Source organism: Cephus cinctus, unplaced genomic scaffold (genome assembly GCF_000341935.2).
Source record: "Cephus cinctus unplaced genomic scaffold, Ccin1 Ccin1_scaffold1137, whole genome shotgun sequence".
Classification (NCBI taxonomy): Eukaryota; Metazoa; Arthropoda; class Insecta; order Hymenoptera; family Cephidae; genus Cephus; species Cephus cinctus.
Genome location: NW_014333638.1, coordinates 4,235 through 30,298, shown reverse-complemented (window position 1 = coordinate 30,298; position 26,064 = coordinate 4,235). Strand labels below are relative to the sequence as shown.

The 26,064-nt window shown below is 38.0% G+C and overlaps 1 protein-coding gene across 1 annotated transcript; it reads left to right on the top strand.

Moving 5' to 3' along the window:
* Nucleotides 1–974: 974 nt before the first annotated feature.
* Nucleotides 975–26,064, top strand: LOC107272210 (synaptic vesicle membrane protein VAT-1 homolog-like). Its single transcript, XM_015749132.2, has 8 exons — nucleotides 975–1,094; nucleotides 1,205–1,534; nucleotides 13,093–13,222; nucleotides 15,589–15,804; nucleotides 20,550–20,698; nucleotides 20,778–20,937; nucleotides 21,015–21,441; nucleotides 21,531–26,064. Exons 2-8 carry the CDS (start codon nucleotides 1,221–1,223, stop codon nucleotides 21,554–21,556), a joined length of 1,422 nt encoding a protein of 473 aa, XP_015604618.1. The 5' UTR covers nucleotides 975–1,094; nucleotides 1,205–1,220; the 3' UTR covers nucleotides 21,557–26,064.

Genomic DNA, 26,064 nt, shown 5'->3' with positions numbered 1-26,064 from the left:
TGCGTCTAAATCTTAACGATTGGTTTAAATTAAAGACTTTAGATAGAGGAACCTTTTTAGTGTACCCAGGGCAGGGATTTTAGTCGAGTGTCTTGCTCAGGGTAGTCCCAAGAATTTTTATCTAAACGACAAAAGATGTGCTCTACGTGAGATCTACATTCCACGAGGATTATGAATGCTATTTCCTGGAAAGATTTTCGTTAGAAGTACAGGAACGCTATAAGAATAGTATTAATAGATGATTATTTGCATTTCACCTCGATAGGCACAAACATATATAGAGAGGTAATAAAAAAAATTCAAAGAGATGAATGACAACCCTTTCACATATTAAAAATAGAAATGCACAACTGCAGTTCAGTAGCTTCATTGAATAATAAAATTGAAATCGTGCTGGGTATAGCTAGCCGACTTTCTAGAATAATTCTTACATGACATCAGATTCATACCTCCAGTATTTTCTTTTGACGATATTCGAGAGCATAAAATTCCCAAGACAGTTTGCACACAATTACAAAGCATATTTTTTATTCAACGAGAACATAAATCAGTTTACCCAGTTCTGGATGATCGTTATCAGTAGCATATCACACATTCCGAAAAATGTTGATTGTCTTAGATAATATAGGTTATGTTTTCCGCTACTGTATGGTTATATTTTAAAAAATACTGTATATTTTTATATTCTCGACATACAGTGTTTAAGTGTTTCTGATATTTGTTATCGTCGTTTTGATTTCTAGGTTAGACGTACATATCAAGGAACTACTTTTGACGGGCGTAGGAGATCCTTTAGTCGCAATGCACACCAGGCGATATCGGGGCACCTGTTACTGGACGATGATTCGCATTGGTGAGGCATGAGTCCCTTTTAAAGGACGAGGAGTGGGAGATGCGCGGTTGCTTAGCAACGGAAATGCTGCGCAGCGTCGCCCTGCCAAGAGCCGGCAAGGGAGCCGGCAACGGCAGAACGACGTGAGCTCTTGTCGGGTGTGGAAGTAGACTAGTTTGTAGTCGTGTTTATCCCTTTTATTCGCCATCCCCTCTCCATCCAGGAGGAGCTCGGAGGATCACCAACAGCAGCACAAGCAAAAGTACTCCATTTGGTTTGGCGTTAGCGTCGGCGTAATTTGGCGAAGCTAAGAAGAACAAAGGAAAAGTCAAGGCACTTACCTATTAATCGGTTTCAAATTAAATCTTGAAGGATAACGGAATTAGAAATGGCTGAGGATAAGAACGAAACGAGTCCTATCGTCGAGGGTGAGAAACCGGCGCAGGAGACTTCACCGGCTCCTAAGGACGACAAGGATGAGCCTAAGGAGATAAAGGAATCTAAGGAGGAAGAAAAAAAAATTGAGGAGAACGGCGAAGGCGAGAAACCTAAGGAGAATGGTGAGGAGAAGCCGACGCCAGACCCAAAGGACATGCGGGCGATTGTCCTTAATGCATTTGGGGGACTAAAGAGCGTCAAGGTCCTTAAGAAACCTGAACCCACCCTTGGTGAAGGAGAGGTTCTAATCAGAGTGAAAGCTTGGTGAGTCGCATGAAATTTTTCATTTGTTTATATGCATATTTTTTTCTTCCTTTCTCTTTAAATTTGTATACATATCACACTTAACTCTTTGTGGTCGAAAGCCAGAATATTGCCGGCAAGATAACCATGCCAAAAAGTATTACGAACGCCAAGAGTTAATGCTTTTGGAGCAAGCTCATCTTCTGGAAAATTCGTAAATTTCTCCACGTTTTACCGAATTCAGCCAACCGGAAGGAATTGGCTAACTCCATCATCCGTTCCTTAAAACTAAATTAATCTCTATCAATATAATGTATTGCGCATTATGATTTTGTCAAACGTGTGTCGCCTCTACAATGTCGATCGATCGTTTCCTGCACTTGTCCTACCATTTAGAGAAAATATCTTCAAACGTGTTTACAACTGACTAACCAATTGGCTATGTCCCAAGCAAAACAATTTTGACATTTAGAGTTGGTTGTTCCTTGTTACCTGCTGTAGTTAAACAACTATGAACTGCGCATCAGCTTTAAAGATATAGATAACTTATATGTATCATGGCATTTTTTCCAAACCCAGTACATCAGTTCTGATGTGTAAAAAATTCATAAAATTCATTTTGGAGTAGCTAGAAGCTTCCATCGTTCCAGAATTAGCGTACGTTGTGCTCTGCGAACCAAAAAAAAGGAATTGTTATCACTATAGCATGTCGTTTATTTCTTTGTTCTTTGTCATATCGATGCACACATGTAATGCTAGATCAAATTTGATTAATCCGGATTTGTCATCTACAGAAATTAATTGTTAGGTTTTTTCATTCAAAAATGTATGACGGGTTCCATCTGTATCGTACTGGAACAGTCTTGAGTTTTATTCAAGTTAAAGGACTTTATGATGTTACAGAGTTGCTCGACGTTTATCGTAGCTCGTATCGTTTGGAATTTGTTATTACACTACATCGCACGCTAACACAAGACAATATCGAACGATCGAGTATCAATAAATCAATATTGTTTAATAGCTCAGCCTATATTCAAACTCATATGCTATCTATAGTTGATACGTGACACGGGATGCTGATTAATTATTTTGTCTTTCTTTTGCATTTTCATACCTGATTAAACCGTGTAAATATGGATAAAATGTCATCGTGAGTCATCGTGCGACTATACAAGAGAAAACGATAATTAATAAAATCTCAGTAGTTTGTTTGCCCTCTTCTACCTTCGCTCGTCTCATCCTCATTCCTTCCCCCCCCTCCCCCCACCTGGTACAAACTACAAGCTTGTCACTTAAAAACCAATCAACGTTAACGAAGCGCTTTTGGAATACAGGAGTCGCGTTCTTTGCTCTCTTGTCCTGATTTTTAGAATAACGCATAAATCAAATAAGAGTCGTGCGGGGGTGATTCTTAATATCCAGTCGGGTGGAAAATACGTAAAAAAAAGTCCGTTAAATTTCGACAAACCGATTGTTGTAAATTCGGAAATATTTTGTATCTGACTGGTAAGGGGAAAAATTGAACAAATGAAGTGCTTCTCGAACCTTACGGAAATTACAAGAAGGGGCATAGTAATAATACAAGAAGATTCTTAAAGACTCTGCCTGTACTTCCATCTGTCTTCTGTATGTCTGGTAGCGAGTATTCAGTAACATATCGTGCGGGCGACTCTGTCAACCCGCGTTGTGGGAGCGCGTCCCTCAAAGGCGCGCGGACCTTTTCACGTATGACTCACGATTCATAAAAGCCATTGGCATTGATGAGAAAATGGCCCCCATAGAGAAATATATAATACGTTGCTGCTGGCTTAAATAATTTGACTGCGCGAGCTACGAGCACGCTCACATAGATCCAGGGGCGGATTAAGTGTTGTAGAGGGTTGTTTTCTTCTTTGGGGCTGTTTATGCTTTCTCTCTCTGCTGCCCCCGCCACTCTCTTCCTATTTCTTCCTATTGGAAAGAAACCGATGAAAGTTTCAAATTCTCAACCTCCCCTCGCACACTTTTCCATCCCTCCTCGCCATCCCTTTTAAAAGTCTACACTCTGAAAAGCCTCGGATATCCCTGTTCTCCTTTGTCTTTCTTAGAAGCACCCTAAGCGAACGCAGCTGTTCCCATCTTGCATATGGGGTTTAACAAAATCTTGGAATAACACGTTGACCTGCTCTTCTTCTCCAAGGTCTCCGACTATTGTCCTTCACTCCCTGTTCCATTACACGAACTTTAAAGACACCCGTTACACTTGCGCCCACCGTTTCGCTTCTTCGAATACTCATTACGGATTATGATTAAAAAGTTGTCTGTGTTCTTCTTTATCTTTAGTACTGAAATTACTCAACTCCTCCTTCAGTTATTGCCTCCCTAACGAGCTAGGTCAAAGAATACGTTCGAGTGACGATAAAGCCTGGAATATAAAGAGAGGCTAGCGAGAGAGAGAGAGAGAGAGAGAGAGAGAGAGAGAGAGAGAGAGAGAGAGAGAGAGAGAGGGGGAAGGAAAAAAAAAGACTCTGTAAATGACTCCTAGAATCGCAAGAGCGATAACTCGTTAAACAAAGATAATACAGTCTTTCATTGGACATCCGATCTACCGTAAATGGTGCCTTTCCCACGAACCCTTGGTTATTATAAAGCTCTAAATATCACGAGAAAAACAGTATTGCTAATAATACACCTCTTGATATTACTATCGGTATTATTACACATGCTGTACATAAATATATTTTACTTCAATAGTTCCTTCCTTATTAGTTATTTCGAGCAAGAACTGTTCTCTGTCTACTGGTAACGTCTACAGTTCCTCGATTATTCTATGCTATACGTATATATATATATCATACATTATACAGGAACCACGAAGGCTGCCATACTAACTGAGCATATGTACGTACGTTAATAAGTTGGTATGTTAGCGAGCCATGATAATTATTCTCATGGGGGTTATAACGTGGATGTGTTTTATATGGCTATTAAGAAAATGTTCTATTACAAATGATGTTGAGGGGTGAGCAGTTGAGCCGCGGATATGATTTTCTCTATTTTCGCCCTTATCCAAAGATATTTTATATGTTCGATATACTTTCAATCATATATCTTTTATTCCATGGATTAATTTTTTTTTTTCATTTTAATTCTCCAACGAATTCTCCCCCGATTTGCCAAGTTAACTTTCACGCTGCAATTCTTTAGGACGCAGAACGCACACGCACCCTAGCATTTAGGCCAGAGAAGCTAACGAACCAAACGACTTACACAGTAGATATTGCTCAAACCCGTTTCGCCATTTTTTTTTACATACTCGCCAAACTTCCATACCTGTGATAAACTGGCTTCTGAGGATAAGACATGACGTTTGATTTTCTTGATGCGATTTGATGCTTACATTTGTGCGACCTATGTTATATTGACACTTTAAATTGTATATAAATAATTAATAACACTATGTTGAATTCAGAGGGCACGTTGCATATACATTTTTGACAGTAAATATGATACATAAGATCAGTGAAATGTTATCGGTTGATGACGTCATATTCATTTATCCAGGAAACGCCGTTACCCTAGCCCCAGGCTGGGCCAGGAGTGGCCAGAGCTGGTCGAGTCTGGGCCCGGGGTATCGTGATTCCTGGGTAGTCACTGTCAGAAGACATAATTTTCATACTAAATGAACAAAGTGAATGTCATAAAAATTATGCAGTAAACTAAGAAAATGTTGACGTGATGTTTAATTGCATATCTTCCAAATAAATCGAAAAAAAATAATAGAACGTTATGTACCATATGACATTTGAAAAATTTAATTAGTGATTTTATTAAAGCGCGTGAGTGCTTCTCAAGCCACGATTGTTTTTTATTGCATTTATAAAAAGCTGAAAAAATGCAAAAATTATAAGATCACATTTTTATAATTAATATTATAATAATAATTGTGCCTTATGATTCAATTGACTATACACAATATATTATGCGCTATATGGATTCCATACATTAGAAAGTACTTGGTCTAACCTAATGCGATATTCTATCTACTAATTTAGCCTACCTACAACCCTATCAGAAAACCTACGTAACATACATAGATATACCTCAGAGCGCGTACAGCCAGAATACCTAGTGATAGATCTATAGGGTATGCGTATTGATCGGACCACACCCATGACTTCCCGCACCCCCATGGCTAGAACTTGGAAGTACACACGTGCCTATGCGAACCCCCATACAAGCAACTGCCTAGGCCAACACCCCATAGAATGTCATGCCAGATATACACCCTGTCTTCACCTAGGCCAACACCCCATAAGAGTCCAACCGTTATGCCTCATGTGTCATGCACCCCTTGTAGAGAAATTCTCATTCAGGGTCTGTCTAACCCTCTCCCCCTCTACGCCTCCCTTTTCAAACGTGGGTCCGTGCAGACCTAGCTAGTATTTGAACGGGCCCTCAATTTTCAAAATTAAATTTTTTACTTGAGATTGATTACAGTGGATGTCCCATAGAATATATTTCCCATGTATAGTGCTGCCTCCTATCCTTGTTTCGTCTTCTCTATTCGGCACTCTATACAAACTCTATCGTATTCGGTACTTCGCGATAAGGATTGTACACCATATATTTTATTATATAGACTTTGTCTATGGGGTATGATGCGTGTATACTATGTACTTTCGCACATGCGCGTTGCACTTCCTCATACACGTGCCACTCAACACTCTTAGTTTGTGCAGAATAAAGCACTCGTCAGTATAACATGTACTAATCTATATCTATATCCAACAGCACCCCCTCCCCCTCCACCCCAGACAGAGAGAGAGAGAGAGAGAGAGAGAGAGAGAGAGAGAGAGAGAGAGAGAATGAGGGAAGGGTTGGAGGGAGAGAGGGACGACAGACAGCTCTCGTAGAACGTAGCGATGATATATTCGAGATGTATGATTTTATGCGACCATAAAATGGACGATGACTGTGGGGGTAGTATATAGCGGCTACTAAATGCGGGGGTGACTTTATTTGACCCTCTGTTCAATATAAATCTATTTACTCCTAGATGTGCATGCCAGTTCTATATGGTGTTTATGTTATGTATTTATTTATATGGGTCCATTATTTGCACTATACTTATTCGCGTTAGCAGCGCGAGGTTCTGTATCTTGAATTTTATTGAACGTTAATAATATTCGACATGCTTCGTTGTACTGGGTGTTCGTGAAATAATTTTCATAGTTAAAAATTCTATAGCTTCTAATCGGCTTGATATAGGCAAGTTACTTTACGGACCACCCTGTATTTATAGAAAGGCTTTGCGCGGACCTCGAATGCACTAGGTATTTTACGTTATTAATTTTATAGAGAAATTAATACGCACATCAGTGGCCTGGAAGAGTCACGGGATATCTACATACTGGCGCTAATATCAAATGTCAAAACCTGCGTTTTGTATGCACGGGATTATTCGTGCGGCGTAACGTGGTCATTATCTCTTCGTATGAATGTTTTGGCTGTGGATGTTTTCTTCTTTAGATACGACCTGTTTCCAAGTATTGTCGTGCTATTGAGTGCTGGCTAATTGGTACTCTATGCAATGTACGCTTAACGAATATTGGAACATTTTTTAGCACAATGAAAATGTTGAACATGACTTTTAAAATATGCGGGTAGCTTGAGAATGTTCGCTCTAATAAAATAAAAATGTTGCTACGCTACTGTTAACGTATCGATCGATTCGTGTAAGCACTGAAATGCATGCAAGATTCACCCTTCATCGATCAATATCTCAACCAGACATCTAGATTCCATTGTTTACAACTAACAAGCATTTCCCAACATGCAAAATGAATCTTAGGTTGAGATATAAAATGAGTATGTGAAATATTTTTTTTCTTTTCAGTTAAAATCCGAAACTATTATAGATCAGGTATTCTGAAATTGAATTTTTTAAATTTTATTTCCAGTAAAAGTTTTACCCTAAAAGGATGTTGGTGTTTAAAGATCAGTGTTGGTTAGGATATATATCCTTCATCAAGATCGCAGGCACGACTACTTTATACACGTGGTGTGTGATTCTCGACGAGACCGTCAAAACTTCCTTCCCTCCTTAGGATGTTTGCTCTGGATGTTTTACCGATCGTGGGTTTGATCGTCTCGAGAAAATCTTTTCAGACGCTTTCAGCGATGATACGTACCGGGTATTCCTGGGGCGATGATCTCCTGGTGCGCAAACACTGGATCGCGTCTGGCTATGAGCCAGCTGTGAAACCTATAGTGACATCTGCTTCCATGCTTAACCATCCCTTGTCTACACAAATGCATCCACGTTCCGGCGTGCGCGCTCCTCGCGTACACCTACGCGTATATGAATTCACGTAGTCCTTATGTGTGTTGTTATATTTGCTAAATTTATTTGTTACTTGAAATTGTCAAGTATTCAATTACCCACATAGTACTGCATGTTATATTTATGTGCTGTAATTTATCTTGAAAACGTTACTCGGAAAACAATTCGAATTGCTTTTTATATCTCTTCGTGACTGGAAATCGTTCCGGAATTCTGTAATGATTCATCCATAAGATGGAAATTTTTTTTTTTTTTCTAACTTTTCCCCCCTGAAATATGCATCAGTGCTCTGATAAAATATTTATTTGAAGTATCATTACGGTTTTTTTTTTTTCAATATAAGATTCCACTCTAGAATATTCTTTTGTCGGGGTAATTGCGAGTACACGAATCATCCATATATGCCGGGTCTCTGCTTCGCCGGAAGTGGTAATGCGAGGGAGAAACTCAAGGTCCCAAGGTCACTTCCGGTCCTACGAAGGGTCATCTGGAAAAATATAATAAACTATTCTTACATTGCTTTGAGATTCGTACCCGTTTTGTATACCTCTATAATGTGTAACATTATGCGTCACACGAAATATTGTGCGCACGATGAATTAACGATTCACGTATCAATTAACGCTAAACCTACGATCGACAGGTCATTTGGACCTTTTAAAGGCAAAAATACGTTTATTAAAAATTGGCGGTAGGTCTAGTGTTGATAACGAATTATTTAATGAGTAATTATGTATCTGCAGTCTGCGGTTGGACGATGAATTTTGCACTCGAGAAGAAACCGACACGGGAAAGACTATCTGATTTTTTCTTTTTTTCTCTTTTCCTTTCTTATTTTTTATCTTTTTTCCTCTCATTGTCATTCGATTATACAATATGCAGTTTTTTTATTTGTTACTTAATTTCCCGACTGGCCTAACCGGTTATATTGCTGATTCAATTGTGTCACTACAGTTAATTACCTATGAGTTTATTAATCCATGATGATAACGGCACGGATAATTCAACTCTGCTGGTATGGATACTCGTTAATTTGTCAGATCGTTCGTTAACGTGGACCCGTGATAGGATTACAACATTTTTCTTGCTACTAATGAATAGTAGTCTCGGTTCAATGATATTTAATTCATCCACGAGGTTTACCTTGAGTGATTAATATTGTTTCCATTGACGTGGCGCTGTACGTCATTGCGAAGTCTCGCGAATTACGCAGCGACACTCGCAGTCAGAGAAATGCAATAAATATACGTCATTCGTTTAACATTTATCAGTAGTTATGGAAATTAATAAGCATTCAAAAGACAACTATTGCGCCATCGAAAAAAAACAATGGAATTACGTATATTAATAATTTTTGAAAAATTTGTTATTTAATTTTTCTTTTTATTGCTGTAGAATTGTTAAGGATTTGGAAGCGTGTCATTTTTTTCCCAATATACTTAAACATACTGCATTCATTTACCAAATTTTTCTTCGCGCCTATCTCTACCATTCTGTATATTACTTTTTAATCAAAATTAACGTTAGACTGCTTCGAAATCTGACTGATATAATTGATACAGTTATATAGATCTGTATACATAAATATATTGTATATGGTGTACCTATATATATAAACTGCGATGCTGCATTCCTCATGCGAGTGAGTCACAAAAACAATGGTAATCTATTGAAAGTCGCAGCTGCTATCCTAAACCGTTTCTCTCTATCGCATCTGCTATGCTGGTATACAGGGTGACTCGAAAGCAATTTATTTTACCGCTTACAGTTTCTTCCATTTGGACAGCACTTTTTCGCATTTTTCAGTGTTCACGGCATACACAGTGCTTGCATCTTTAGGTTTCTCTCTTTTTTTATTTCCCTATACCGTCCTTCACTATTTCCTTCTAAAACGTCGCTCACCGTCTGCTCGTATCCCGGTGACCATTGTATATACGAAATCGCAGGTATCGATATATGAAAGGAGAAGGACAAGAATGAAAGAAAGAGGAGTAGAAAGAAACCAGTGGGTAACTCTACACATATAACTCGATCGGGCCCAGTATACGCACACCTATTGGTCACTCGCCTGCCCGTTACATACGATACAAAACGTAACGTAACAAAGAGTTTTTCCGCTACTCCGTATCGGTGTTTCAGTCCGCTCGAAAACAACGATAACTCCTGACTGCCTGGGTCATCTCTGCAAAATAATACGACGTGTTTTTCACGACGTCGCAGTTGCACTAGTAAAAGTCGATATCGATTTTCTTTGCAGCTTTGCGAAAAAAAAACGAATAAAATACGTCGAGAAGAACGCATGGGTCTAATTCTTGGTGTATACTTTGGAATATTTATTTTTCACTCGTACCCATAACCTCGAAATACCATTTGCATGCTCGCGGTTTGAAAAGTAATGCAAGTTAGAACGGCTCTTGATAGCCCAACCTAACCTCGGCTCACTTCAATAGCAACGCTGTCACGCAAGTCCGTAATGCCGAAACGAATGCGGTTCCGTTTTTAATGGCGCGACGGGTGCCTCGATGTCTAGAATGTCTCAGCGATCGATTCTCTACACGAATGGCGGAGAAAGAAAGGCAGGAATTGGAAGGTTGCATTCGAACTCTCACCGTATACCGGTGACCCTTTGTGTAAGTTGCATGCGTCGCACGTTGGACGCCGACGACGTCGGCTTCGGATACGACGATGTTTCGCGTTCAATTGTCAGAGGAGGATAAAGAAAGTTATTCCTCTCAATTTGACGCAATTTAAGGGAATTAAGCGTACGGGCGGGAGTGCGGGAGTCTCGTACTCGCAGGCGTTGCGCAGCGACGCCTTTGAGATTTGACAGGATGGACTGGCTGTACTTTCCGAAGGTTCCCTCTCCTCCCTCTTTCTGTGGGCATCCCAATTCTAGAGGCCCCTATAGATGCGTTGCATACCTGACGCCATTGTACGAATTTTCTTTAAGACTCCATTACTCCAGAGTGGCTTTGCTGCTCTCTTTATATGTCCTGGATAGATCGAAGATCAGAATCTAACACGGATGCTTCTAGATATTTATTACGTCTTCTAGAACCTTCTGGGTTTTCACAGTCCTTGCCAATCGTTACCAAGGTAACATTCGATATAAGAGTTAAATTAAACTTTAATAAAGATTATATCAGTCTACTTAAATTTCATAGGGTATCGATGACGTCACTCTCCAAAGACACTATTTTTGCGTAGTCAATATATTTCGCAAAATTTTTTATACCGTTAAAAAAATTCTGCTTTCCATCTAATTTTTTGGTTGATCTACAAAATCTAAAACGTACGTCAGTTAAATCTATTCGATCCGTATGATATCCGTTTTTGATACTCCTATCTCAATCTTTATGTACTTGTAGGGCAAGGGTGGTGTCTGGTATATACTTTGAGCATGATACACTCATGAATTAATCGAATTTGTTAACTCGTTCATTGCGTACATTATACTCTTTTATTAAGCTTTTCTTTATATATCCGTTACTCTCCGACTGAAGCTCGCATCCTAGATCCCACTGTAATGAATACCTATCAATGCCATCTATCTATATCTTGTAGTAGGAAGACTGCCCAGTAGTATCAATGGCAATATGGTCAGGCATTGGTACAGTTGACTGCAAAAGTTTTCTCGGGCGATTAAAAAGCGAAAGATACACAAGAAAGAAAACAAGGAAAAACCTGTGTCAAAGTTTTATACGAAAAACGTGAATTGTCTTATTCGTATTGGCCCAACCGATTAGTCCTAAGTGGGCCATACAATGGGCTCAGAATTTCATTACGTCAAATCGCATTTATTTTTATTTTAATATTATCTTTCTGGGTCGTGTGCGCGTACTCTTGCACTCGGCCATTATTCATGCTCTCGTTTATAGATATTATTTTTATCTTGTATTACTCACCGGCCTGTAACGAAGTCGCGAAAATTTAGTTTCTTAATTGCAAAGCCTAAATCGTTTACGGCAACCGCAATTTCCTGCTACACAAATATATATATTTATATATGCACAAATTAGCCGTCCGTGTAGATATTGGGGTGACTTTTGATTTACAGGAAGCTCAGTATCAAACACTAATGAAATTTTAAAATTTCTAAAATAACGTTATGAATGAAATGTGGTTCAGAGTAATAACGGATATGACCAGTTTTTTACATGTATTTTTGCTTATTAGTTATTATGTAATTACGCTCCTAAATGTCGTAACGTGATAAAATATCAATGAAAATCTAACCGGAAGGATGCTGAACTGTATAATAAAATTACGTCAAAATTCGTTCAGGAGATTCTGAGGCTATCGCGAACAGAGAGACCGAGAGAATAAAATCGATTATAATTTTTTCCAATACCAATATTTAAACATTTGCGTGTTTTTATAACTCGTTAGACCTTCCTCACGTGAATATAAAAAATAATTATGGAAAATCGATTCGGTTTCACGAAAGTTAAGGTAGATAACCTCATTTGATTTTCAGCTTTAGGTTTCAGCTTTTCAGGTTCGGATCACAACATCTGTTCCACTTTGTGGGGCTAACTCCTTACGAAGCGAAACATAAATAAGTCCCCTCAAAGTGGTACTGATGTTTTGGTTCCACTATATATGCATAGATGGCAGTTGCGATTAACTTTATCTTCTTGTCCTTTGACCTGGAACCATTATACCTGAATTCAAAAACTGTACTTTGTTTTACGCTGGTTGTAATTGCAAGTGAACCTTGCGTACCTTATCGATCGCCTTATCTGTCCATTAGCAGTGGGATACATTATTAATAACACGGTACAAGGCAGTGTGGTCGCTGGTTGTACCGAAGTCGGATATCCAGACTATGTCGGTTGCGTGAGACGCCAGGCGTCGGTCTCGACGTCGAGGCGCCTGCTTTACTTTCCCTGGTTTTACCCTCTTCTCCAGGCAGATACCCTATATACCTGACTATCTTTCCTAGGATAAAGTATTAGGTGGGTACCGAGTAACGTGTATTTATACAAGTCCACCGTACTCTTTTTACCCTGTTACTATGTCGAGGATTCTATTTTAACGCCCTTCCTTTTGCCTCACGTGCAACTACCCTTGCTATATTCCACTTTCATTTCCTGTAACGTTGATACTACGCCATGTTGGAACGATTCTGGTAAGTGAAAGGGAATAGGAAAAAGCGGGGAAAATATTTTTAAAGGCAGGGCAGCCAGAGCCCCAGAAGAGGGAGCTGAATTCGTGAAACTTTAATGATTTCTTTTTTTTTTTATTGTTCCAGCGGATTGAACTTCCAGGATCTCATGGCTCGGCAAGGTGCTATCGATTCGCCACCGAAAACGCCATTTATTATGGGATCAGAGTGTGCCGGTGACATTGAACAAGTTGGCGAAGGCGTTGAAAACTTCAAAGTGAGTAGATTGACGTTTGAATTATTTTTTTGAAAGATCGGAAACTTTTTTCTGGAAAGATGTATATAACGAATAGGGCTATTTGCTCTAACAACGGTATTAGCTCGTGGGAGAAGAAGACTTAATTGCACTTGTCCGAATTTAATTTTCTGTTTTCCATTTTACTCGAGAAAAAGAGCTCCTCGAAAGTTTACCAATGTCCGAAAACTCGTTATCGGATGCAAATAAGCATCCTTTACGCCGTATAGATCTCAGAATTTTCTGAGGCTTCTTACAGGATTGCGAAAGTCACAATGAATCTCTGATACGTATAATTATACCGATGACGTAAGTTTCGATTTTTCAGCCTCGATGGTTCCTAGAAACGTCACTTTAATCGATACGATAGCGATGAAGTTGCTTTTCTCACATCAATGACTCAGATCATCGGATTCATCATTATTTTCTCTACAAGTCCCAACAGCTAAATGACAATATTATCGGTATACATTCAGTAAGAGTCAGCATGTTTTTCATACAAACAGAAAAATAACAAGAGCCTAGGGGATTATGCACTTTTGGAAAATTCTCTTACGATACGAACGACCACCGCGTACAAGTATTTATATCGTCTTAAAGGCGTTTGTATTCGGAAAACGCAGTACTCGACGTCTTACAATTAGAGACGCAGTTTGGTCGTTCTGTTGCGTCGTTGTGCGTCAGCACGTACAGCGTTGAGGGGGAGAGCGAGAGGAGGAAGATGGGGTGGAAGGAGTGCAATGCGAGGGGTAAGGGAGATACCGAGGGAAAGAAAAATGAAAAATTGCCGTCTCGTGACCTGGCAGAATTAGAGAGTCCTCTCTTGTTCGATTTTACAGAGCGAAACCGAGTCGTCTAAGTGACTACTTCCATCCTCTGTGGTTGCTAAATGACTTTCCGTTTCTCCTTGTATACGAAAAACTTATCTCTGCGGTGGGTTCAAAAATGTTCGTTAAGCTGTTTCATCTGCTTTTACTATTTCTCTTGCATTTTTCGTTTACCAAGGACACGAGTGATGCGGATTTCTTCGTCTCTTGAAAGCGGTCAGTTTTGTTGGGATTTTTCTTCGTTTTAACTTGGAACGCGATAGTCGTCTGTATATTGGATACGTATCTTGTCTGTGCTATTAACTATTAACGGGTAAGCGATTGATAAGATTTTTCAATGGTTTGTTATTATGGATTTTTTTGCTCCGTGTTTTTTTTTGCGGTTTTAGAATTCATCATACGTATGTTATTGAAAAATAAGTTCAGCGTGAGCCTCGTGCAACATGAGAAACACAAATCTCTCGGGTATTTTTCCATAGTTTCACGACACCTTGTAGAGAGTCCAGGACGATGACGACGTTATAAAGGCACATACGCAGAGGGCGCGTTTCTTTTTGCAATCTTTTCGTATTCGCCAATGATTTATCGGGAATTCTTGAAGCGAGACCCGCAACACGCGTGTTTCGATAGATAGATATACATATATAGTCGTGTAACGAAGTTGTAAAGAATTGATGAAATTGGGTTTTTTTTTAATCCACCATTTAGGTTATTCAAATTTGTATAGAGATAATTTTTTCATGAACGATATATTATTGGACATTTTTATGAATCGAGTGAAATTGTTTTTTTTTTAAATTCAGTTTAGTGTAAAGGGTTAATTTAGGTTGTTAGGCTTTAGCAGGTATTTTCACGTTATTCTACAGCGATTCATACCAATGGCACACAGGGTGGTCTATTTTCGCAATGTCGCGAAACCTGCTGAGGTCAAAGTCGGGTTCAAGACCGGCACGTGTAAACGACCCGGTGGCTCAAATAGAAGGGGTGCTTATGGAGGGTAGTTTTACGAGCCTCCCCCCTCCCGCCCCCATTGGCTTTCGTTCCTCTCTTTATAATACAGGGCACAGCTACGGTCGAAATTGACGACACGCGATTTTGGTTAATCTTTAAAGAACTTCCGCATCTCCTCGTGAAGTCTGCGTGTCCTTATATCACACGAATCTAATAAATCATATCAACTAATTAAAGAATCTGTTTGTAAAAGCGACAAGTCAACTTGAATATTAATATCGACGAACGTTTATTTTCTCATTCGACGACATGAAAATTGTTCCTGACTTACAAATATTCCCAAGAGGTAATAAAACATTTTATGAATTCCAAGGAAACACTGGGGGAAAAAGTATTCAAGACCGACTGTATATTCTGACCTTATCTACTATACGTACGACACAGTCAAATCCTGGTTTTAGTAGTATGTAATTATGAAATCCAATTAGTCCTTAGCACTTGGAGGCTTCCTAATCCAACGAAATTGCTGTTGTCTTCTGCGTATCACTGAAGTCCTTGTATTTTATCCAGGTTGGCGACCGAGTAGTGGCTCTACCAGATCACAAGGCATGGGCTGAACTTGTGACTGTTCCGGCAACATACGTCTTCGCCTTACCAGCAGGCATGAGCTACCTGGATGCTGCAGCCATAACGATGAATTACACCGTGGCTTACATGCTTCTTTTCGAATTGGCAAACCTATCGCCTGGCAAGAGTCTCCTGCTTCACAGTGCAGGTGGCGGTGTGGTAAGCGATCTTACAATTTTTATTTTAATAAAAGTTCTATCTCAAGGAACACGTTTACCAGGAGCAAATAATCAACTCAGTATTGAGTTGACGAACTTTTAATTTGTTCACATTGATGACCTCAGCTCACTTGGTGTTCAACGTCACGTCCTCGTTCTGGGATCCTTTAATCGTCACGTCGTGAGGATTTAGAAGGTCCTTGGAAAAATTGTGCCGAACCATCAACAGCTTATTATTGCCTCGCCGTTGTAATTGGTTCGTAGGTTTCTATCGATTGGTTACTCTCCTTGGTGGTTTGACATGTCAGGAAGATTGAAACAGGATCCAGGAGAGGACTAAAGATGTTCTTTATCATACTACATTGTAGTCTACTCCATTCTGTATTCTTTGGGCGTACCATGATTGGTATCAAGCTTCTGAGAGATTTCTCATGCAATATTGTAAGTCTGTGGATAACGTAGAGATTGTCCTTTCATTCTAGTTTACTTTAGGATTATCCGGTGCCTTCTTCCGGAACTGGTTTTTATTCCGTATTATACCATGGCTTATCTATTTAAGTTTCTGGAAGATAGTTTTAGTTAGACGTCTTCTAGGTTGGCATCTTATCTGATATTATTAAAGATATTGCTTAATGGATTGAAGTTTGATAAGGCGAGGAAAATGTTTGAAGTCGATGTGAAAAGAAAGATACCGAACGAAAGCAGAAACAGCAACCAGCAGCATCACCTTTATACCTTGGCATCGCCCAAGATGATGCTAGTCGTCGGGATCAATACGGCTCAACAGGTTACACCCTGAGCGAAACTCTCACCATCATCCACCCTCATTCTCTATCCCTTTACTTCCAGCTCCAGATGCGCCGCTACCTCCACCTATCCCGGAGTCCATGAACAGAAGTTGAGAAGATGAAATCTATGGGGGATACTGGAATGGGGGTTGTTGCCTAGCAACCCTCTCATCGACCACCTACTCGGCGACCGCGCCCGTCTGAAACCACACCACGTGCCACTTTAAGCTCCGTTCACACCTATGTCTGATCAACTTTACCGGCGTTCGCTACCGATTTATGTTTTCTTCAGCGTCTCGAATTTTACAATAAAATTGCCTCAAATTATATCAGAATTATTTCTCTCTGATAATTTGAATGATGATTGTGATTATGTATTACTTGGAGAGCCATTTTTTATATTAAGTACAATATCCATCTATTTTGTAGATGCTTTTCATCAAATTATTCATGGGATTCTTATCAAACATTCAATGAACTATTCCATTGATAATGGATGTCTGATTTCTTCTTCTTGGGGTCTGATCTCATCTCTGTTATGGACAAAGGGTCTGATTGTAACGTATAAGGAAGAATGATTAACGAGATAAATGACTGTATCTAATATAATCTTGAAATCCTACCCTGGTTAAGTTCAATAGACCTTCACGGTCATTGGGGTTCTAGTGCAAGGGATAGAAAGTATAACGACAAGGGAGTTGTTTAAGGAATCATTGTTCCTTTTGGGCAGAGTCAAGTTTCTTGGCTATTCATGAGTTTCTTAACATTTTTTAGTGCTTTCTTTTTTGTCTCTCTTGATATTTTTATCACTTGGTCAGATATTAGAGGTCCTCGCGAGAAATTGATACAGACGAGGAAAACAATGAATACAAAATTAGATCCAAGAAAGTGCATAATGAGAATTTTTCTTTGCTGAATGAATCTATCTTTTACTACGTAATTCATTTCCAATTATTATAACAGAAATACATTTTGCTCCCAGCACATCCATTTCAATAATAACACTATTCTCTTCATTGATTCTTAGTAGAAATGGTAATGTTCCCTCATGTCTAGTACGAAATTTCATTTCTTATAATTTAATCTCTTCTTCATATCAACTCCAAAATGGGAGAGTAATAGGAAATTAAATTTGCCATGTTCTGAATTTTTCGAAATGTCATTACAATCATTCAAGAGTATATCTAAATATTTTTAATAATTCAAGGACCTTTCTCATTAAAATGTTTCTTCTGCTTTTACACTTTTTTTTTGAAATCAATTCCATTACGCACTATAGTACCCCTTACTTTTTATTTTTTGTCTCTCTCTTGACTATCCTTATCGATTACCCCATGTCCTAGCATCATCAATACCAATCATAAACTACTTTACTAAAATTACAGTGCTGACCAAAACAACGAATTGGCTTCTATGGGCTTAGGTATCTTTTCTCCAGTGATTACACCGTCTGACTCTGTTTCCCTGCAAACCCCATGAAACACATAGCATACAGAGCAGCTATTTTCATCCGTCTCAGTAAACAAATTATTTTTACCAGATTACACAGCAATGGTAGTTGACTACTTCTAAAACAATTTAACTGGACTCGTGCGTTCTTATTCTCGTTAAACTGGCGCCAGTGAACAGTATTCACAGGGGGTGTAAGGGTACATTATATTTTTAGAAAGTTAACCCCTATCGAGTATATGGTCTCCTAAAAATACTTTACGAGCCATTGAATGTCTATTTTTATCCGGTTTCCTCCTGAGTTTCACAGTTGCAATTTATACTTTCTTTTTTAAATATTTTATAATACGTTTGTACACTTAGGGTAATTCACTTTTTACGCTCTGATTCTCTATGTTCTTAAGGGTTTTTCTTACCAGTTAGATACTCGTCGTGTCCACGGAATTTTTATGCTTAACTCGAGCCGCCGATTTCAGGCGACTCTTTAAAATTCTGGGTGGGTACGTTTTTCCTTCCTTTTCCATGAACCGCCCGAGGAGATACTAATGATAACGCAAAGGTATTAACTTTTTACTATGATCAGAGGTGATCATGGCACTCGAACATTAAGAGGAATTTTTTTCAGAAAAATTCATCAATGCGTTTTTTCAAGATGGCGGCGAGAATGGAAAATTTTTATAAAAATCTTAATCTTTTGTTTTCTTAAAAACTATAAACTTTTAAAATAATTTCTAAGAACAAAAATGTCTTAAAATTAGTCAAATAACACTGTTAAATTTTTTCAGAATTTTTGGAGACAATTTTTGATTTTTGAAAATTTCAAAAAATCCAATTTTTCAAAAATACCTAAAAAATTTTTGAAAAAATTTGAGAGGATTCCTTGACTACTTCCTTGCTGATTCTGTACATATACATTGTTTTTTTCTACTCTTAGCATTACCCAGAGACAACGGCGTGGACGTGGTAGAACTTTGTCTCCTTTGGGGTGCTTTTTTTTTCGTGAGTCCCCTTGCCTCTCACTTTAAACTTTCTTTTATCAGGGCTTTTTTGCCCAACAATTATTGCATATATATAGATTGCATTTTTTAGGTATTTTTGAAAAATTGGATTTTTTGAAATTTTCAAAAATCAAAAATTGTCTCCAAAAATTCTGAAAAAATTTGAGAGTGTTATTTGACTAATTTTAAGACATTTTTGTTCTTAGAAATTTTTTTTAAAAGTTTATAGTTTTTAAGAAAACAAAAGATTAAGATTTTTATAAAATTTTTTCATTCTCGCCGCCATTTTGAAAAAACGCATTGATGAATTTTTCTGAAAAAAATTCCTCTTAATGTTCGAGTGCCATGATCACCTCTGATCATAGTAAAAAGTTAATACCTTTGTGTTATCATTGTGAAAAAAAATGCGAAAAAATGTTTTTGTCGAAAATTTTCACGTTTTTCACGTTTAAATCGGCCATATTTTTTTTTCTCGGTGTCTAATCGAAATTTTGAGCTCAGATTCTGAAAGAGCATCAAATTCCGCGTAGGAATAGAGTTATTGCATTAGTTTTTTGGTCCGATAACATAATAAATAAACACGTTGAAAAGTTAGTCAAAATTCTGATCACCTCGGCGTTAATGGGCTAAGAGGAGGGTGAGAGGGCAAGTTTCTCTTGCAATAGGAACGAAGAGGAGGTAGAGGATACAGCGAGGCAAAGAAGAAGAAGAAGAAATAGAAGATGGAGCCAGTAGTATACGCTCACTTCTTGGAAATAATGAATGCCAGTTCTGTTGAAAATCTTGTATGGCTCGGCTCAGCAGAATTTCTTTTCCAATGGACAGTATCCCTGTATCTTTATTTTCTCTGACTTTTAGTTTATTTCTTTTTTTTTTTTACGTTGCAAGAGGAGACCGATGAAATACGTCGGAAAAGTATAAAGTCTCTTACTGTCTTTAAATGAAAGGTCCCCTTTATCGAGTCCACGTTACTTAAGCTCGCTGGAGTGTCATGAATTGTCGGAATTCTGATTTTCTGGTCTTTCTATATACTACTGACGCCCTCTTAACTCCTAGAACATTACGAATGAGATATACGGTTATGGCCTTTGATGAGAGGAACACTACTGTTGCTTGTGAAAAGGCCGAACTGATACGAAGGAAAATTTTTCTTAAACTCACTAATCGTTATATCTTAATGATCCGTAAGATGGCCATTGCTTATTTAATGATAATGATGAATGGTATATGATTATTCTTAATGGTAAACAATTTGGAACGAGAACGCGAATTTGCGTTGTATGGTACATTAGAAACTTTAAATTAACGGATACCCAGTTTCGACAATGTTTTCGGTTAACGGACGTATATTTTTGAAAGAACTATTTCGATTTGGATATCTTGAAATATGTTTAGCATGAGTCTGTAATATATTATCCCTATTACTGATTATATAATGAGCACTTTCTAAATTATTAAAAAAATAAATCAGTATAAAAATATTAACTGTTCTCCATTCTTCTGTATTTTAGGGTCAAGCTGTGGTGCAGCTTGCGAAAACTGTAAAAGACATTACAATCTTCGGAGTTTGCAGCAAATCGAAACACGAGGCTCTCAAGGAAGCTGGTACAATTGATTATCTTCTGGAACGCGGCGGCGACTACACCAGTGAAGTCAGAAAGTACGAATCCCATTCTATTAATTAGTATAAAAATCTATATATCAGTGTTACGATTATATTTCGTTTTATTGTTAATTAGAATCTCTAGTGACGGTGTTGATATACTTCTGGACTGCCTCTGTGGTGAGGAATGTAACAAAGGACATGCCCTATTAAAACCAATGGGAAAGTATATTCTATACGGAACCAGTAACGTGGTAACAGGCGAGACCAAGAGTTTCTTCTCGGCAGCACGTTCCGTGAGTGATTCAAAGGATGCTAAAAATATATTGACTTGGTCCAAGTATGAATCTTCATTCATCGTCTTTGATTACAGTGGTGGCTAGTGGATAAGGTATCACCGATAAAGCTCTTCGACGAGAACAAGACACTTTCTGGATTCAATCTACGCCACCTGATGTACCAACATGGCGGTCATTCATTTGTACGACAAGCTGTTAATCAGGTGTTTAAGTTATGGAGCGAGGGCAAGATTAAGCCAGTAGTAGATTCTACGTGGGCTCTAGAAGACGTTGCTGAGGCCATGCAGAAGATGCACGACCGTAAGAATATTGGTAAGATTGTCCTGGACCCAAGCATGGAACCAAAACCAAAGCCAGCTACACCAGCCAAGGGTAAAACTAAGGACAAGAAGGCAGCGAGTCAGGAAGAGAAAAAAGCCTCCAGTGTTGAATCTGATGATGGAGAGAAGAAGAAGGAACCAGAATTGACCAATGGCACATCCGAGGACAAATCTGATACTGGTTGGTATAAATTTATGGTTTGGAAATATTTTTTAAACATCTTTGTTATATTATACAAAATGTCTTATTGGTCATTGTCATACTTTTAGACTCCAAGGAGAAGGAATCCAGCTGAATCCTCAGCCAGAGCTGAGCTTAAGATACGAGGTTAGACACGAAGCAGACCAAGCAACCCGAGAATAGAGAAAAGACAACAGGAAAAAGATAAAAAAATAATAACGAAAATACGAGGAAACAATGTATCTACCACTGCAAAAGAGAGCTGCGTACGACATCCGTGATCACTATAAGAAAGACCAGAAGGAGGACGAGGAAGTGTAAACTTAACTTAGTGATAAATCATCATCCCCGTTAAATGAAACGTAGTCAAACATTTGGTTAAGTACATTCAAGACCAACACAAAACTACACAAGTAACACGATAATAAACTACACGCAATTTAATATAGAAGGTAAGACCGAAGCGAGCGAGCATTTAATATAGTAAGCCATGAAGGATTAAAAAAAGGTCCAAGAAGGAATTAAATAGAAGAGATCAAACAAATTAAAACAATGAGTTATTCACGAATTTAAATCCGCGACGCTCTTATGTATTCTTTGAAACGAAACAAAGGTAATGAAGGGAAAAAGCGACAGACTGGATATTTACGTTTAAATGCGGAATTTTCGTACGATGCCGTTTTGCTTAGAGAGGGAATGCAATTTCGTTTCCTTCTTTGACAACGTTGTGACGTGCGAGCCGATAACACTGAACACACAAGAGGAATCGTGGCAGGGCTGCTGAGCCTTCATATTCTTGTAACAAAGAAGCCAATCGCATCGGCGCCGTTTTACCTAGCTTCGTTCATTGTTTGCAACTTCGTCGAGGACGCAGAGTGTCTGCTATGTATTGCGAATCCGTCGTGTGAATGTAATATCGTTATATCAATTTACATGTATATTTGGTTGCGCATGCGCTGAGAGACAGTAAACAAAATTATTACCTCGAGTCACTTAAGAATATCGACTGAAGAATATGCGCGCCGATCTGATTGACTGAAACAGCGTGACGAGGACGATTACGACAGCGACGATGACAAAATGATAAGGAGAGGAAAGAGAAAGAGATGAAGTAAAATAATCAACCAATATATCAATTTTGACGCGGTCCACAGTAGTCTAAAATACAAAATATTAATTTTATTTTTAATACCTAATAGCTGAACAATTAATTTTTGCATACCTACTACTAATATTTGTAATACTATTGCTACACGCTGCGAGTTATAATTGTTATTCTCCAATATAATAACACTATTACTAGAAACTAATACTACTAAATACTACTATATCACTACTACTACTACTACTCTGCTGCTGCTGATGCTACTACTACTACTACTACTACTAGTATTACTACTACCCCCACTACCACTATTATTATTCGTGAACTTAAAGGACGTGTACTGGAAATTATTTTTTTCTTTCTCTTTTCTTTTCCAGTAGTATTCTCTAATGATTACGAAAATTCATAAATGCAATGGTGAGATCACATCCCCTATATTTATATAATAAATACTTTTTCTATGTCATATTTTTCGCGGTCATTACAACCGCAAAATTACCATCGCGCTTTCGACTATTTATTCTTTTATGATGCTCTTCTTAGTGATTTGTATTCGAATTGCCTACGACATTCGCGACTATATTTATAATAATAATAAAAATAAAGCGTTGTGGCGAGACTCGTGGATGCAATCGCACCGTCTAACATAACAAAACAACTTGTAATTTCTACGAATTTTCAAATGATGATCGAGATAGGCAATATCCTTCCCAAGTTATCACGTCGAGTCAGTTCGGACATATAAATAGGGAAATTGTTTTGTTTTTTCCACGTGTGATATAAGATAGAATGTGACGTAATGGGAATAGGAAAAGGACTCGTTGAGTTTCTGTTGTAATCTCAAAACGTCACGTACGGCAAGTTGGCAAAAGTCTTCGCAATGTTTTTTTTTCACATTTGATTTCTTTTCATACCCCTAAAATATAACTAATAAAGAAAACGGAAGTCCAAACCCGAACTCGGGCGATCGAAGCTTAAGAGCTTCGATGTCATTTTTCGAATTTTATTTCATAGTCAAAAAAGGGCTCACTTTAGTGTGTTCCCAAATACCGTAGTTTCCACACGTGACGGGGTTGATCTAACGCATAGAACGGCTTTTATTCCCCAGCCTTTGAAAGCCCCTCTTGTGCAATTTTGTTTCTTTTATCTTCTTCGTTACATACAAAGTTTAATCTCGAAACTTCAATACAATCAGCCTCGATTGCCTGCGTTCCACCATATACGTAGAATGCGCAATCGACAGTAAATAAAACGTATCAGAGATTAAAAATGGCCTCGTAAAATTTTGCTATACATTTTACACTTCAATCTTACAACTGCCAACTGAAGTAAAGTGAATTTCTAATTAAAAAAAAAGGAAACTTTTTACAACAAATTCAAAAAACTAATACGCTCATTATCACTGCGGGTTACACACAAGAGAATTCGAAAATTGAAAAAGAAAAATACAGAACAACTTGATTTGCAGCGTAACGCATTAAAATTATAAAATTTGTTAAATACGAATTCGTCGTTGTAGTCTAACTCGCAATTGGACTAATGATCGAAATAGTCACATTAAAAATGACGGATTATAGATGGATATTTTTCCAGCGGCGAATACGACGACAAAATGTGCATATCTACGTAAGGAAAAGAAAAAAAGACATGGATCAATTTTTAAGTAGCCGGTTCGTTTAGGATTTGATACTACTTGCGCTATACTATATTCTATACACTTGTACTTTAAATTAGCGTGTGAGAATCGTCATGGAGGAGAGTATCTTACCAGTTTTTTCGAATATTCAAAGCGTGCGACTGTCTGGCGTGTTGTCACGCGATAAAAACGCTAAATGCTATTAACCTAAATGATGAAGGAAAAAGAAAAAAAAAAGTATAATAATAATAAAATAAAACAATGAACGTGCTATTCTCTGTAGCTCCTGCTCTCTCGTGCAAGAATAGGCAGACATACATAATACATATACAACAAATATTATATATATATATATATATACATACACACACACATAAACGCACACATGCCATACTTACACATATATAGGTGGACAAAAATATAAAAACAAAAAATATCCAGCATTTCATTGTACCGAATTTATCGTCGTTCGATTTTCGAAAAAAGTATTTTCAAAAGATATCAATATTCGATGATAATACGTAAGGCAGTAGTTAAAATTGGAGGGAATAACTTTGCGATAATCGCGATGGAGGCGCGCGCGCATCGTGCATAGAAACCACGTGATTCGACATGCATAAAAATTATGGGGAAAAGGAAGGGATGCAGAAAACGGGGAAATATACATTATAAGGAACGCGAGCGACGGCGACGCAAAATGATGAGGTACACGACACGGACACCGTAAAACACTGTATATTTTACGTAAGGCTTTAAATGTTTCATCAAATAACTATCTATTATATTATAATATATCTATATATTTGTATCAACCATTTTCCTCTACCTTTTTATTTAGTTTTAAACACAGTGCGATAATAGCGTCGTGGATTCAGTTGAGTGGGACGACATTGAGAATTCGAAAAGAAACGAAATCCTTCTCCTTTAGCAAAGAGTTACTTTCTTTTCGAATCTTTACTAAACCACCTACATTCTAAGTGCGACATATGTACGATGTGTAATATATATACCATATATATACATATATATTCTAAGAATTATATTGTTCTCGGAGCCACGACGCTGCTCTCGCGTTTTAGATGATAATTTAATTCTCTTTCTTTTATAATTTTATATTAATTACATTACATCTAGAAGACGCAAAGAGTCTCGCGTGCGATCGTCCATTTGCAAGGGAAGAATCGATAATTTTTTTCTCTACGATCTCGCGCCCGTCGCCGCTCTCTTTTTAAGTTTTTTTTTTGCTTTTAATGTCGAATTCAAGTCACGCGATACGAAGATGCACGATCGAACGCAAGACTAGATTTTTGGGTATCGCGAATAAATTGAAAAAAAAAAGAAAAAAACAGACATTAGTTTTCTAATTGGAGGATCTATCGAGCGCGTAGAATATTATATTGACGGTCGAGCAACCGCCAGACGAATTCGAACACAGTTTTTGCGAAATATTTCAAACGCACACGCATCCTACGTTATGTTAAAACGACGGGACGATCGCTGTATGAATTTTCCGTTTTGAAGAACTTGAAAATTTTGGGACACCGCGCGCTATTTCGTATTCGCCTAGAACAACAAGTCGTAACGTTTGTTTATGTGTAAAATTGTAAAATTTATCGACGGGAATGTAGGCGAAATTTTTTACTTTTCGGCTCTTTGGACTTTTATCATGAATATACGATGTCTTTTTTTTAACACACACTTCACCTAAACGAATCTTTGTGATACGATTCTTGCGGAGAGAAGAGAGAAAGGCTGGCATAAAATGGGTTGATGCTGGATGATAAATTTTCGCCTGCTTCCCGTAGGCTTGATATATAGATTGTATTTTTGGCTTATTATTGTAAGACTGACTATGTTGCTATATTAAAGATTGCTTCGAAGA